The sequence below is a fragment of the Urocampus carinirostris genome, chromosome 15, assembly GCF_059441175.1.
Source record: "Urocampus carinirostris isolate Australia breed hairy pipefish chromosome 15, RoL_Ucar_1.0, whole genome shotgun sequence".
Taxonomy (NCBI): domain Eukaryota; kingdom Metazoa; phylum Chordata; class Actinopteri; order Syngnathiformes; family Syngnathidae; genus Urocampus; species Urocampus carinirostris.
Window position 1 is genome coordinate 37880429 of NC_142363.1, and position 15629 is coordinate 37896057.

A 15629-nucleotide genomic window follows, 5' to 3' on the forward strand; every position below is an offset into this window, starting at 1 on the left:
ATTTGAGCCCACCCTAATTCCGACTCGACCACTGTAAATAAAAAAGAGAAATTTGACTGTAAGGGATGTATTTATTGAAATGATACCTCAAAAATGTTAATGTATTATTTTGGAGAACTGATTCTTTTTGTGATCGTTTTTATTATCTTTTCAAACAAAAAAAAAATCAATAAAAATTCTAGTAGTTTCATCCAGAAAAAAACGCTAGTCTTTTAGAATAAATACAAAAAGAAAGTTTACATGTGCTTGATTTTAGCCGAGGGAAAAGGTGGTGACTGGGATCCAAAGGGTCTGACACCAATGGCTAAACGGGCGAGTACAGGTCGCTATTTTTTCCGTTTTTTCTTCCAATTCTTCAATGATTTCATCTTTCGGATGAACAAGCAAAACGAAAGCCTTTTTGGTGCGGGCGAGGCTTCGAGGAGGAGGAGCGAGGAGGAGGAGCGAGGCGCTCGGCCGACACTTCTCCTCATTCTGCCGTCGGACGAGCGGACGGGAAACTCCGCCGCCGGAACAAATCTCGACTTCATTTTCATTTGACGTTTTCGTTTGGAGTCGAGACCTGCAGGTCGGGATCCAACATGCTTTGACTTTCCGCTTCTCAGGTAAGACTGCTCTTCTTGACTCGTCCAGGTTAACCCTTTCAAATATTGTATATCATGACATTTATAGATTGAATACAAAATCAATGCGTTTTGGGTCAAATGAGATGAAGTAGGTATGTTCATAACTATATGTTGATATTAAAATAAGTGACATATCTCATTGAATTTTATTCCTATAGTTGACAAACAAAACATGATCAAATATAGATTATTTTCGATTACTAATGCATTGATGTATTTGAATGCATTTTTGGTTATTTTTCAAAAAAATATGTATCAAAATAAATGAGGAGCTATGTTCATCCATATTTGATTATATTAGATAAAAGGGCAAATATTGAGATTAAAAAACATGTTAAAACAAAGAAATGATGTAGATTATTGTGCAAACAGATTAATAGCATTTTAAAAATATATTTGGGATGTTATTTATCACTTTGCATAAATGATATATTAAAAAAAAATTGGAACCGAGGTTTACGAATTTATGAATTGAAATAAACAACATATTTCATTTTATTTATATCTGACACAAATTACAAACATGATAAGATGTAGATGATATCACGTCAGCCTTGATTTCTTAATGATTATTTTGCAACAAGTATGTGCTAAAAATAAATGCTATTAACCAAGTATAGAAATATTGGATCAAATAAATGAAACCAAAAATGTATATCTGCATTGACACGAATAACGATAAGACAAAACATAGATAAGAATATGAGTTTTATTTTATGCTAGCAAAATTATTTTGTTGATGCATTTTTGGGTTTATTTGCATCAAACGTTCTCAAACATGATGATATGGGACGGTTTTTGGTTTTTAATAAATATTTGGTGAAATTAAAAAGACAAGGACATCAATCGAAATTAAATCCTGTTTTTTGAAATGTATTATGTGTTGATTTTTGTGCGTCTATTGAATTTTTGGTTCCATTTGTATTTTGCGTAAAATACGCAATCAATAAAATGATGAAAATGGAACAATGTTAATACATATTTGATCAACTCAAATTCAAATGCATAAATCAAATTCAAACAGATCATTTTATGTGATGTCTGCATTGATTTTGTGCTAGCCCAGTTTTTTGAAATATTGTGTGCAGAAAATATTTCCTCCAATAAAGACAAAACAGGGGCATGTATATGCATAGTTGTTAAATGACTTGAAATGAAATGAGAAAGTTACATAATACATACAAATATAGATTATTTTATGTCACATATGCATTTGGAGCCCAATGAAATGTATTTTTTTTTCATTCCCCTTATTGCTGATCATAAAGGAGGTAAACATTTCTATTCAATTCAATCATTCTATGGGGGTAGAATGTGAGTCTATAGATTTGTTTTTCGAAAAACTCGGGCGGGGGGAGTGTCGCCCCCTTCCCCGAAATGACGACTGAAATGTCTTTTTAGTTTTGGGATGGATTGCATGAAAAACTGCTGCAAGAGGTGGAGCCAAACCAGGGCGGAGGACGTCAAAGGTACATTTCCATTCCCTAAATGAAGTATAGGGATTATACAATTGAGGAAGCCCCTCCCCCCCCTTTGGTATCCTAGTGAAGCTTCCCGGGTGGGGGCAGGACGGAGACTACCTGGTGTCCAAGATGCCCCCCCACGGCAAAGAAGTTCCCTTTGTCCTGCCGTCCCTGAAGGCCTCTTACGTGCAGCCCCCGACAAACGCTTTTCACGAGGACCCCCGATACGGTAAGTTCAATCGTGCGGAATGTACGGCCGTGAAAAGGATTTGCCCCCTTCCTTGATTTCTGTGTTTTTCTTTGCATATTTTGTGATACTGACAACCCAAGGGAATACAAAATGCACTTTTCAAATGTTGATTCCATTTCTCAATGCGCAAATACCAAAAGCTATATGGCCTTATGTGAAAAAGTCAGTTCTCCCTAAAGCTAATAGCAAGTTGGGCCACCTTGGGCAGCGATAACAGAAATCAAACATTTACAATAATTGATAATGAGTCTTTCACCATGTTGTGGAGGAATCTTGGCCCATTCTCCTTTGCAAAAACGTTCTAATTTGGCCACATTGGAAGGTTTTCTAGCATGACGTACCCGTTTAAGGTCACAACGCAACATTGGATTTGGATTTAAATCCGGACTCTGACTTAGCCATTTTGGAACCATCAGTTTGTTTTTAGTAACTCTCAGGGTTCGTACAGGTGCTCGAAATCCTTAAAAATTCTTTGTTTTAAGGTTGTGTTTTCAAGGTCGAGAAAATCCTTGGATTGTGAGTGATGTGCTTGAAAATGCTTGAAATTGTTGCCATTGCCATGTTGCCTGGCAGTCTGACTCGCTAGATGACGCAATTAATTATGGTGTCTTTTTTTTTTTTTTTTTTATAAAAAAAGTGTGTGAAAATGATGCCAACACGTCTGCTCTCAGGCATTACGGCATTGTAATGTGAAGCGTCACTGCCCACTACTGGTCGCACCCAAGAGGACAGCTCTATTTAGAAAACCGAGGCTAGTCTCCCAAACGGCTTTTTCGATTGCTTTTTTAATCAATAATAATAAAAAGATATGCACCAAATTTTTCAGTCATGAGTAAATGTATATGTTTTGTTGGGAATCCCTGAAAAACAGACAAAATATAAATTCAAATAATCCCAGATCTACCAATAAAATGTAACATACCAAAAAAATTCTAACTTTACACACTGAACACAAAATCCCTGTAAATGCAAAATAATGAAATCCCAATTAAAACTACGAACTCTTCAGTGCTTTAAACCAATGATAAAATGCCACAAAAATAGCTATTTACAATTCTATTTTCACCAATTCAGATACAGATCCTCTCACAAAACATGCAAAAAATATGATTTTTTTATATGATATACTGGATTATGACCCAGCACCTATAGAGTTCTTTTCTGGTTTGTAAACAAGTGCTGCGTGTGCATTGTTGAGGCAGAACGGATGTCACTTTACAGCAGCCCATTGACACAAAAGGATCCTAGATAGGAACAGTGGAAATAGCACAAAGTACGTGCTAGCGGCCATATAGCGACTTTATTTTAGCCATCACTCAACAATTTCTTTCCTTGAAGGTACTGGAAAAAAACGGAATAAAATGGCCTTGAAAGTGCTTGAATTTGGCCATGAAAAACCTGTGCGAGCCCTGGATTTTGTTTGTCTTCTATTCCGTTGTACTTTTCTTTACGCGACGGTCGCCTCCGTGCTAATTAGCCCCTCTATAGAAACGGGCCGAGCGTTTTCCCTCTCAGTCGCCGGTCTTGGCCGGACGGCTTCTCGGGTTTTTGATCTATTTGATGAAAACGCGCCGAGAAGTCATCGAGGCGCGAGCAGGATGTCCTGTTCGGAGGACAAAGGGACATTTGTCTTTCCGTCCGAGCGCCGTCTGACCTCCCGGCCGGCTCTTCAGGTGCCGCCCGATCGGCTTACGCTCGGAGGAAGGTCGAGCTGGGACCGCCGGCTGAGGCTAACTCCACCCGGGCTAACTCGACCCCGGCTAACTGGCAAGCTAACGAAAGGAGCTCAGGTATAAAGACCGCCTCCCCGAAAATTGTTTCGTGAGGTGTGACTTACTTCAAAGTATTTCTTTTCCAGTTGAAAATGGAGCGGCGCATTTGAAGTAGTTCATTAGCTAGTCAATCTTTTAGGTGTACGGAAGCATATTGCATTCACTTCAAATTGTTATCTTTTTTTTATTCATTACTTTTTTTCTTCAGATTTGAGGATTTTTTCCCCCCCAAACCCTGAGATAATTTTTAAAAAAAATGTTCTTTCTAGAACTTTTTTTTTCCTTCCAGTTTTAGGCGGTTTGGTTTTTCAGGATTATATCTCTATCTATAATTTTATTTTGAAAATATTTTTTCCCGATTTTTGTTATGGGGTTCTTATTTTCGGATTTTTTTCCCCTTTTCAGAATGTATTTTTTTCCAAATATATGTTTCAAACTCTGTTTTTCAATTGTTTTTCTCTCTTTATGAAATCTTCAGTTTTTCTGGATCCCGCAACACGGGAAAAACAATTCCGGAAAACGGAAATCAAACATTTTGAAAAACAGAAATAAATATTGCCTGAAAAGAAAAAGAAATCTGAAAACAATAAAGGGAATATTAATCATTTTGAAGAAAAAAAGAGAATATATTCCTCAAGCAGAAAAAAAAATCTGAAAAACTACATCAATAAATATATATGCCTAAAGAAACATCCCAAACCAGAAAAAAAGATAGTGAAAAACAGAAGAGGAAAATGAATAAAACGCATCAAAATGCAACAAAAAAGGGAAAGTAAAAGCATGTTTTTTTAGTTGTTTGGAAGAATACTATCCACTTCCAGTCATTTTTCCTTTCTTTTTATAATTCACAATTCGTATTGTTTTTTTCTGAACAATTTTCCAAACAAAAATTCAAAACCCCACCCCACATTTTTTTCAGACATGAACGAGCGATTAAGTCAGTCCATGTCTGCGGTGAGCATGAAGGTGAGAGCTTTGTCACGTCGAAATCTCGGATTTTTTTTCACGGCGATTCAAATAGTCTGATGTGTTTTATTTTCCATCCAGAGCTTTTACTCCATGCGCAGCGTGGACAGCAGCCCGCCCAACATCAGCGACTCCCTCCGCGGAAGCGCAGGTACCACCTTCCAGGGGGCGGAGTGACGTGAGCCAAGCCCCGCCCACAATCCACAAAATAGGAGAACGGCTAAAAGAGGACACATTAATTATTCCTCCGATGAACCCGTCGATCTTTACGAGAGGACATTTTGCAGCTGTCAAAAGCATATCACGGAAGACCACCGTTTCCTGTTTCGTTTCGTTCTTTCAGTTTGGACTCGAGCACCGACTAAGCGTGCTGCCGTCAAGTGGTCAAAAGGGAATTTACACACACTGTAAACTCAAGTTAGCCTACACTAGAAAAGTCTATTTTTACATTTTATTCATCTGCCAATCTATTGAGCTTTGTCAAAGGATTGTTATATTTCAGAGTAAATTCTTGAATGGTTTTGTCCCCGCCCCCTGCAGAGACCCTCTCGAATTGGGAGGAGGACATGGGCAGGTTGCACGTCCGACTGAGCTACAAAGAAGATCTGGAGCAGGTGTGGATCACCTTGGTGGAGGTAAGGTTTCATTTTCAAGGGCCCTCTTTGTGCACCCCGAGACCCTCTCAATGGAATTTTTGGACCGTTGCCGACAACGGACAAAACGTTCTTTCTCGTCTGGAATCAGAGCCGAGTGGCTAGAGAAGGAAACGGTGGCAAAAGTCAAATCAATGGAGTGTTTTGTTTTAACGCGTGGGGCACTGTTATACCTCCGAGGGTGACTCTAATTGACACACTGTGGCTTTATGAAACTTGCCGACGACAGGCTCGTTCATTCTGGAGGTTTTTGGTTTACGGCAGTGTGAAGAACTGAAGCTGCCGGTGAAGCCGGGGCAAAAGGCCAAGATCCAAATCAAAGGCGTCATCACGCTCCCTAAGCCGGTGCAGTTCAAGACCTCTGTCAAGGAATATAAGCAGGTACGGGAAACATTTTTGACGGATTTCGCTCTTAAGGGTTTTTCCAGATTTGGATTAAATGTGACCGTGTTTTTTATTTTCCATTATTTCAATTTGTTTTTTTTGTTATCGCATTGACAAAATGAGCAAAATATTTTTTATTAGAGCGCATTAGTCAAATGATTTGCATGGATTCTGATAACTTTAAATATTTATATACATAGACTATTCAAGGATTTCAAGCACCCGTATGAACCCCGTTTTTTCCTTTTTTAATCCTGGGAATTTTTTTTCACTGTGACAAAAATTCAAGTCATTTCATGCTGGCTGTTGCCACGACATCTCCCTGTGAGAGATTCCGTAGCAGTCAAAATGTTGATTTAGGAAATTCCATTCCTGGTCTGGACTCTGAACCCGGCAACGTTGTGCACTCAGCCGCTGCCGCTTTTGTCCTTTTCAAAGCGGGCTTCCCTTTTTTTTGCGCGTCCCCTCAGAACGCCCTCTTCATGGAGACCTTCGTTTTCGCGCTAAGCCTGGCCAGCTTGCGCGCCAGCGCCCTCCAGCTGCGGGTGCAAACGGCCGGCGCCAGGACGCGAACCGTCGGCCGATGCCACCTGGCCTTGGCTGAAATGGGAGCGGAAGAGCGCCAACACTGGTTGCCCCTGGCCACCTCCTGCAAGTCCGCCGTGAGTAGAGAAAACTACATTTGAATCCGGATCCGATTCCTGTTGCGCCACGTAAACGCAACATCCCTCAAACCGACAGTTTTATAGAAACAGGTTCTATCTATAGTCGCAACTCGTGAGTGGATTTCTTTTGTATTCCATTTCTATCCATTCGATTACATTTAAAAGCACATTATATTCATTAGGATTTTATTTTTATAAATTAAAAAATCTATTGTTCATATATTTAACTCTTTATTTATTTCATGAATTAATACTTCATATTTGGGCGGCATTAGCTCAGGAGGTAGAGCGCTCGTCTTGGGATCAAGAAGTCGCAGGTTCGATTCCCGGCTCCTCTGTGTTATATGTCAAAGTGTCCACGGGCAAGACACTGAATCCCTAATGCCCCCGATAAGCAGGTCGGCGCCTTGCATGTGTGACTCCCTATTGGTGAGTCAGTGTGTGTGTAAAAGGGAAAGTGTGAAGCACATTGTAAAGCGCTTTGGGAGCTCTTCAGTGACTGGTTTATAGTGCATTTATTTCAATTGAATATTGATTAGCCAATGATTGAGTCATAAAATAAGTATTATTTATTGACATATTTAGGTTAAATTAGGTCATTTGTCTATTTTAGCATTCATTTCCTAATTCACAAATCATACACTGAAAAAAAAAAAAAAACATTTCATATTTTCAACCAATGAGATTAATTCAACTTTTAAGTCAAGTCCCATTTACAATGACACCATGACCTGATCTTAAACCAACATGCGGGCAAGGAAAAACTCAAAACCTCCCTGAGAATGGGACCTCCCAAGTGGTCATCCCCCTTCCAGGATGACCAGGGTGGAATAAATTGAGCATTGAGGTACAGTACACAAACAATAGTAAACATCAATAACAGAGAACACTAGGTAAGATGTTGAAATTTGTCCGGAAAGTGTACGACAGCAGCGACACCCCCAGCCTGTAAACTAGTCCTGAAAGTCTATGACGACTTTTAATTTAATATTTCATTAAAACCATCAATCTATGACCTATTTATTTTAATAGTTTATTGACTATGAAATTGAATGATGCGACTACTCAATACATTTATTTATAAAGACGTGACCTATTTTCGCCAAAGTAAAATAACCTGTCACAATTGAAATGAACAGGACTTTACATTGTGAATATATATATATATATATAAATATATATACGTACAGGAAATATAAGATCAAATTTTTATCAAGTGAGGAAATTGGAAAGTATGTATGCAATCAAATCAATTTGCATCTGGATCAAAACTGGATCACGCATGAGTATGAATGTCAACGCAACCTGGGATAAGTCTTCCGATATAACCCAATATTGTAAGTATTCATTTCTTAATTTAAGAAGGATTCTTTTACCATTTGGGTTTGTGAACAGTATTATCCCGAATGACATGGAATCCTCATTTCAAATGTGTCACCCATTGCCCAAAACACACCACAGGATGATTAAAAAAAAAAAAACCCGTCTAACTCTCATTTAATAACCCTTTCACCCGCTTGACTCGATGTCAAGACAAGCAGACGTAGCCCGGTGCGCGCACGGCGCGTTACCTCCCGATTGCCGACGCCGATTCCTGGCCCTTCTTCTTTCTCTTCATAAACCGGTTCCGGCGAAATGCGGCCCGACCCGTCTTACAGCCGTTGCGGCCAAACGCGCCTTCCTGCTCCTGGGTGGAACATTCCTGCCTGTTCCAAAGAGAAAGATTCTTTTTATCGAGGACAAAAATAGTCGGCTGTCGGAGCAAAAAAGAACTCCCGTTTTGCCGCAATCGTCGCAATTATTTCTCCTCGAGGCTTCGAAACGGAAAGACTTTTTCCAAGTGACCTAGAAAGTCGCAATCGAAGATTCAGGTCACAAAAGAAAAAATACGTGGGCTCCATAAATAACAAGTACAGTAAGAATAAAAAACATTGATTTCATTCATGACTCCATCGTTCCTTAGCATGTATTCCTCAAGCCAAATAGACTAAAGGCATTTAAAGAACTACAAACATGGCGGCAAGACGACAGTGTACCGTGGAACGAAATACTGCAGAGCTTCTCCGATTCTCACTATAATGTATTTTAACAAATGATGAATCATTTCACATGTTGTTTCACACTCAACAGCAAGGGGGCGCTCTAGGCCTGTGCTGATCATTTCAATATTGTCAGTAATTTATAAAAACTAGCGAAAAGAGCTGAACAAAAATGGCATCGAAAGAAAATCCTATTCTGCAGATTGAAATATTGCGGCGAAAAGCAGAAAGATGAGTCTGACGTCAGCCACAAAGAGGAAACGACGCATGGCTTACTCCCAAGTCGGGGACTTGTTTACCGCTAAAAGTGAGAGAGGATGAAGATTTCCTAGGATTTTGTGATTCGGAGTGAAACGGAGTTTGGCAAGCGTCTTCTTTATTGCCCGAGTTATCTCCATCAACGTTGAGAAGCAAATATGCGCTTATACAAATCACTGAAATACTCTTGGGATTCAAGATAGGACGTACTCGTCGCAGAAACAACGTCATCATCAGTCAGTCTGAAACAAGATACAAGAAATCTATCAAGTGAGTATAGCTCGCCAAAAGAGTGCCCAATGAATCCACTCCTGAACAGACGGGGTCGAGTTACAAACACAATACTCAAGTCAATCCGACCGTGTTAAATATTGACTCCAGAACACACCATCATGCTGAGAGTTTGAAAAAATCCGCCTAAAGGCATTCCTGCAATGTTTGACGATCCTTGTTGTAATCAGTTTGTTTTGTTACATAAGTCCACTTTAAAAATAAACCGACATGTCCGTTTTCCAATACGGCTGCTAGCCTCAGAACTTTCAATGACACCAATCCCAACCAATTGCAAGTTCTTTTTCACGCTCCTTATCCCGCTATATTACAAATGTAGCGTTTACCAAATTGTTCGAATTAATTATCGGACTCCATTCACCAAACACAAACTACATTTTCATAACAAAGCATGCTCGTTTCTTAATGGGAAAATGAACAAAGATAGCCGGCATTTGCACACGGGGGCAGATTTATTTTCTTAAAGTATTTAACGAAGTGAATTCCATCGAATGTAGCCGAATTATTGTCGAATTAGTCTTCGTCGAGCCTCCTTCTCACGATCTCCCATCTCTCTTTTTCCGTCTTGTGTCCTCCGTCTTTTCACAAGTCAGGTGCCAGCTTCACCACCTCCTCGCCGAAAGGCGCCGCACAAGAAGAAAGCTTATCAGCCAAACAAGGTCTCCTTTTACGCGTCACAGGCTCCTCTGGCGTTTGCCCTTGTCCCCGTTCCTGATGTTTTTCTGTAAACCTCATTCTTGTCTAGGCTACAATGACCTGGCCCCACAGCTCAGCCAGTGAATATCTTTTGTATTTAAACGTCATTTGTATTTGACCGTAAAAAATCCCTTATAGTCAATTAAATAAAATAAAAAATCCTTCACCGCGATAGCCTATAAGGGTCTGGTATTGAAAATAAAATATCTGACTCCTATAACTTTGCCTCTAATTATCATCAGCCAGTGGTTCAATGCGGATTGACACATTGTTTTCATGTGATAGAATATGATATGGAGCTTTGAATTTTAGGGTCTGGGCTGTGAACTGCACCTGGCCACGTGTTTCCAACCGGCTTGCAGACGTATGCAAGTGCGAGCGCTGGCTGCCCGGAATCTGTCGTCCGGTTCCTTGTCAGGTGAGTCCTGCGATCCCACGATAAAAGGGAGCCGCCGTTTTGGGCGAAAGCGGGCGTTACCGTGACGATGCCGGTCTTCCAGCCTACAGGGTGAGCGCGGAGATGCTCGGGGCCACCGGGACCCCGAACGAGAAGAAGACGAGCGTGCTCAAGGCGGTCAAGGGCCAATGCCACTGGGGGGAGGTTTTCTACCTGGACCTGGACTTGGAGACCCTTCAGTCGGCCGTCCTCTCCGTCAAACTCTTCCGATGCGGATCCGTCAAGAAGAAGACCTGCCTCGGACAGGTATTTTCAACGCTCGCCCATACAGATAGAGACCCCTCGGTTTTTGCGGTTCATTGGGACCGGAACCGCCAAAAGTCTTCGAGGTAGCGCTGCACCTTTTTTTTTTGGCGGCCTTCGTCAGCATCGGAGGAGAGTATCCGACAGAGAGAGACGAACTGGCGGAGAGGTGGATACTTTCTCTTCCTCATTAACCGCAAAAACTGAGGTATATCTGTATCCTGGAGAAATCAACCAACACACTCTAGGCTTTTTAAGCAACGTAGTTTGCGCGTAGCATTGGTCCCACAGTCACTCGAGTGTGTGTGTATATAGTAATTGCTTTATATTTATTTCATTCAGAATCTAATTTGGTGGTTACCGGTTCAGCCAGCAGGTAGTAATAAATTGGATAAAGCCTCATATTGTGTCCAGGATTTATCCAAAAATTCTAGCTTTAAATATCTTTTTGGTAGCACGGCCAAAACCCAAAATAAAAGTACAGTAATACGATAGAAATACCACAAAAATCTGACATCTGTGGAGTATTTCCGATGCTGCGTTTTTCACATTTCCATTTTTTTTTCTAATATCTTTTGTGCTGTAGAGTTTTTCATCCTATTTAGCTTTCCTGTCCTTTTGAAAATGCTATCACTTGTGGTGGTGTTTGAGCACCCCCCAAAACGGGCCGGTGACGTCCACGACGGCAATACAGGCAATATTGTATATCCCGTGGCTTACGCCCGCGCGTAAACGTAACCTCTTTTTGCGGTCAACGTCGGAAACAGGTCCGTCTGGGATGGGAAGGCTCCACGCCGGAAGCGGCGCAACAGTGGAAGGACTGCCTGGAACGTCCGGAAAAATCGCTCGGGGTCTGGCACACCCTCGCCTGAAGTCCAGCCACTCGTCGGTTCGTAGATCCGACGGCGCTCGTTTTCGGCCGATCGGAACGCCGGCCGGACGGCGGCCCGCCCCCGTACATGGCACGCTAGCCGCGTCACCGACTCAACGTGCGTAGGATCCACGGGAACCCAAACACGGTGATTGACTTTTATGTGAGAGAATATGGTACGGTGAGCTTCTGGACGTCGACTGATGTGATCAGTCTCTTTGGTCGCAGATGGGCGTACGCAGCGTTTCGTGTGTAGAAGTAATAATACGCAAGATAGATAGATAGATACTTTATTCATCCCCATAGGGAAATTCACACTTCCAGCAGTATCCTTGTGTTGTTCATTAACAGATGAACAGGATGGCCTCGGGGTGCTGTGTTGTCGTTTAGCAAGAGCGGAGTGGATGACGTCACACGCTAGTCCAAAAGTTGGACGTCCCTGCGGCAGATGGAAATCTTTGTGCCCAGGGTGACACCGCCTCCTGTTCGCGTAGATAGCGAGTCCGCCTCCTCTCCGCTTCCCGCAGGCTTTTGTGTCCCTGTCCCTAACAGCGCTGAAACCAGGTACCTTCACGTTAGCGTCCGGGATGCTAGACGTGAGCCACGTTTCCGTAAAATACAGCAAACGGCACTCCCTGTACGCTTTGATGTTTTTCACCGGCACAGCCAGTTTGTCGCTCTTTTTTGGTACCACGATTACGAACGGTACCGAAGGCTTATAATGCCGCTAGCCGCTTAGCTAGCTCCACGATAGCGCCCCCTCATCACGCCGGCACGGGAATTTTTCAGGGCAAGGAGTCGATTCCTCGAATAAAGGCATTTTTGTGCTTTATAACCCATAACCATAGGATAGAAAGTAGTCCAAAGTGTCGTTGTCAAACGGGACGAAAAACACCAAAGATAGAAGCGGACGCTTCAAACTAGAAATCACAAAAAGTGCGAAATAACATGGAGCTGCTGGAAAGGCAGCGCCGCTTTGAATGATGTCTAAAATGAAAGGATAACGTCATTCTATGCGTTTCGTAGAAATGAGATAAATATCTATGGTAACCAATACGGTCTCCATTTACCGGCATTATTGTGGCCGCCTTACTTGCACTTTCTTTCAGTATATGGCAGCGCTCTCGTTAGCAAATGACAAAAAAAAAACAAGCCAAGGTGTGTCATTCAAGACAAATTTTGTAAATCATGGGATGAATAGGGTATGTCATTCTTGATCCAATACATCAAATTTATGAAACTTCTCATGTCATTCTTAAAATGTTCCACGCCAGAGACTCAGAAGATTGGAAATGAGGCAACTGGTTTCATAAGTTTGATCTACTGGATTACTCATTGCATTGCCTGTAAATACCATTATCTCTCATAAATCTGAATCTATTTCTATGTGTCGTTGCGGGGCCAACATTTAGCGTCTTTGGACACCATGACCAAAACTTCATATAGAGACCCTTTTCTAAAGTCTTTTGAGATAAGTTAGCATAAATAGGAAGTAACGATTACGGGTATGCTATCGGGAATAGGGACGAAAGAGTCGCTCGCCCTTTTCAGCCGCCCTATCTGCTCCCCTTGCGATACGTGTATACTGTAACTATGCTGGACGTGGCTTAACATTTCATTCGATTGTCGCTTGAAACTTGTATTTGTCTTCTAACTTATTGAGGTGTGTTTACATGCAAACTCCGGCTGCGCGATTTTGGAAAGAAAACCCAACGGCTGTTTTTCAGACCGGTCTTGCGATTTTCGATTTGAAAGGAAGGGTCCGTTTGTTGATTTTTGGGTGAGTACTTAATCCTCCCGTTGTCCTCGGGTCAAAATGACCCGCCGCTGTGTTGTTAAAAACCCTGGAGAATCTCCTTGTATGATCTTTCAACACAAATCAAGTCCCATTTATTGGCTTTAATCACAAAATGCCTCGGAGGACACCATCGCCTGATCTGACACCCAACATGCGAGATGTTGTCATTTCACGAGATGGGTCAGGAAAATGAAATGTTTCCGTTCAAGTTGTATACAAGGAACGGTCCTTCAAATTGAGACTTAAGCCAATGGGAAGCCTTGTTATTGTTAATATCTGCTCACACGAGGCTTAATCCGCAGTGTCTTGCGATGACACCATCGCGATATCGATTTCGGTCAATCGTGCGGCAAAGGTTAGCCGCCTGAGGCTTTTTGGAGACATTTTGAAGAGGAGGCCGAGGCGTCTTTGCTCGGATTTTGAAAGCAGAAAAGGAAACAGACGTTTTATCGCCATATTTCATAAAAGCGGCAATTTCGACATTGCGCAAGAATCGTCTGCCTGGCTTTTGCATTCGCTACACTTGAACTGGACTGTCTGACTCAAAGAGAGGACTACTTGCTTTATTCACAGGAAAGAACAAGAAATATCACTTGCTGCTACCCTCCTCTGCTCGTTTGGAATCACAATACTGCCCCCCAAAGGCCAAAAGGCAGATGACAGCCTCAAACTCAATTGAGTTGAGGGGCCGTTGAAGCTGAAGTCGGGGTGCGGTTAAGCCATTGCTTATAAAGGGACAATGTGTCCCATTTGCCCATTCTATGTCGCTGTATGATGTCGTGAAACAAAAAACGAGTCCTACAAAGCACAAAGAAAAATCCAAACTATGGAGACTCAAAAGGGCTAAAAAGCAGCCTTTTACTTCTATTTTAACCAGTTTTTAACAAAAAGAAAGGGGGAAAGCCGGAAAAGGAAAATGGGAATCATTATAGAGATAAAGGGAAAAAAGGATAATAGGAGGAAAAAAGCAAAATTTGAATACAAATTGTGGAAAAGAAAAAAAGGGAAAAGCAAAATAGGGAAGAGAGTAAAAAAAGAACAGAAAAGTGTATATAGAGAAAAGGAAACGATACATGTTCATTTTTTCTTTTTAAATTGAGGCTCATTGTTTTTTTTTTGACTTTTCTCTAGCTCTTTTTAATTGTCGTTTGATCCTTTTACTCTAGTCATTTTATTTTTTCTCTTTTTGGCACCATTTGGCCAATTCGTCTCCGTAGCTCTTATTCTTCATTGTGCTTTTCAGCATTCCTTTTCAATTCCGCGTCAGAAGCCCGAATGACCATTTTGCTCAACTAGCTTGTACTTGTACTGCTTTTAGCACTTCAACTTTTTTTTTCCAGCAATTTCTAGATGTCAGTATTATGGTACTCCTACTTTGTTATTACTGACCCCCCCCCCCCCCCAAAAAAAAACGGTAAATAAAGTCAAGCTCTAGCTTTTTGATATAATTGTAAACCAAAATAAAGACGCATAAAAATAACTGAATGTGTTTTTGTTTTCTAAACATAGCATACATTAAAAAAATATCTGTGCGATGTTTATATACGTGTTTGTGTTAGAAAATGAAAAGAATTAAAAAGATGTGGTTTTTTTTGCTTGGTAAACATGACTCATGTTGCAGTGCCCCCGTGTGGTCGTTAGATGTATCACGAATTCTTGAATCGGGACTTGAGGTCTAAATTTATAAGCAACTGTAATAGAAAATAAAAATCATTTCATATTTGTTGTCTGGAAAAAAAAGTCTTGTGTCAGAGTGCTCTCGTGTGGTTGTTAGGTCCTGAATCAAGAATTTGTGGTACATCTATCTCAATTTATAGGGAAAACCAGTATCAGTAAATCAAATTGTTTAGAAGGAGGGGTCTCTACCCTGATGTCCGCGGGTCCGTACCGAAAATAGCTCACCATTGCTCGGTCAGTGATTTTTTTAGTAAAAGGATTTTTAACTTTCCCATAGTTCACTTGGTAACAACATACTCAATGTCATACCATAAATATACCTTTGCAAAAACATCATCAATAGGCTTTGTTTTATTTACAAACCTATTAAAACAGGTTTGGTACTGCGCATCGGTAAATATCAAGCTTCCGGGAACAATTTCAGTATGATCTTAAAAAATTCTAAAAATATTTGCTAAATCCAGGCGAGGCACTGTTGTAACAGAATAGAGGAAATCCGCAGTTTTTTAAATGACCAACT

General features: G+C 41.1%; 1 protein-coding gene across 2 annotated transcripts; it reads left to right on the forward strand.

The window, feature by feature from the left end:
- The first annotated feature begins 341 nt into the window (after positions 1 to 341).
- On the forward strand, positions 342 to 14349 carry tc2n (tandem C2 domains, nuclear). 2 transcript variants are annotated; one of them, XM_088354955.1, is made up of 12 exons: positions 342 to 605; positions 2028 to 2095; positions 2172 to 2318; positions 4013 to 4129; positions 5031 to 5077; positions 5159 to 5228; positions 5618 to 5712; positions 5995 to 6111; positions 6585 to 6776; positions 10376 to 10481; positions 10564 to 10766; positions 11531 to 14349. In XM_088354955.1, the coding sequence occupies exons 2-12, from the start codon at positions 2035 to 2037 to the stop codon at positions 11633 to 11635; spliced, it is 1260 nt and encodes a 419-aa protein (XP_088211081.1). In that variant the 5' UTR covers positions 342 to 605; positions 2028 to 2034; the 3' UTR covers positions 11636 to 14349. The 2 variants fall into 2 exon arrangements, with proteins under 2 accessions (XP_088211081.1, XP_088211082.1); XM_088354956.1 differs by having other exon boundaries at positions 5618 to 5691.
- Positions 14350 to 15629: the final 1280 nt, after the last annotated feature.

Bases quoted from the DNA above. Each gene is read 5' to 3' on its own strand.
- tc2n (XM_088354955.1), top strand. From the start codon at position 2,035: ATGGATTGCATGAAAAACTGCTGCAAGAGGTGGAGCCAAACCAGGGCG. The intron at 2,096-2,171 runs GTACATTTCCAT...TTGGTATCCTAG, and splicing joins CAGGGCGGAGGACGTCAAAG to TGAAGCTTCCCGGGTGGGGG. The intron at 10,482-10,563 runs GTGAGTCCTGCG...CCGGTCTTCCAG, and splicing joins GTCGTCCGGTTCCTTGTCAG to CCTACAGGGTGAGCGCGGAG.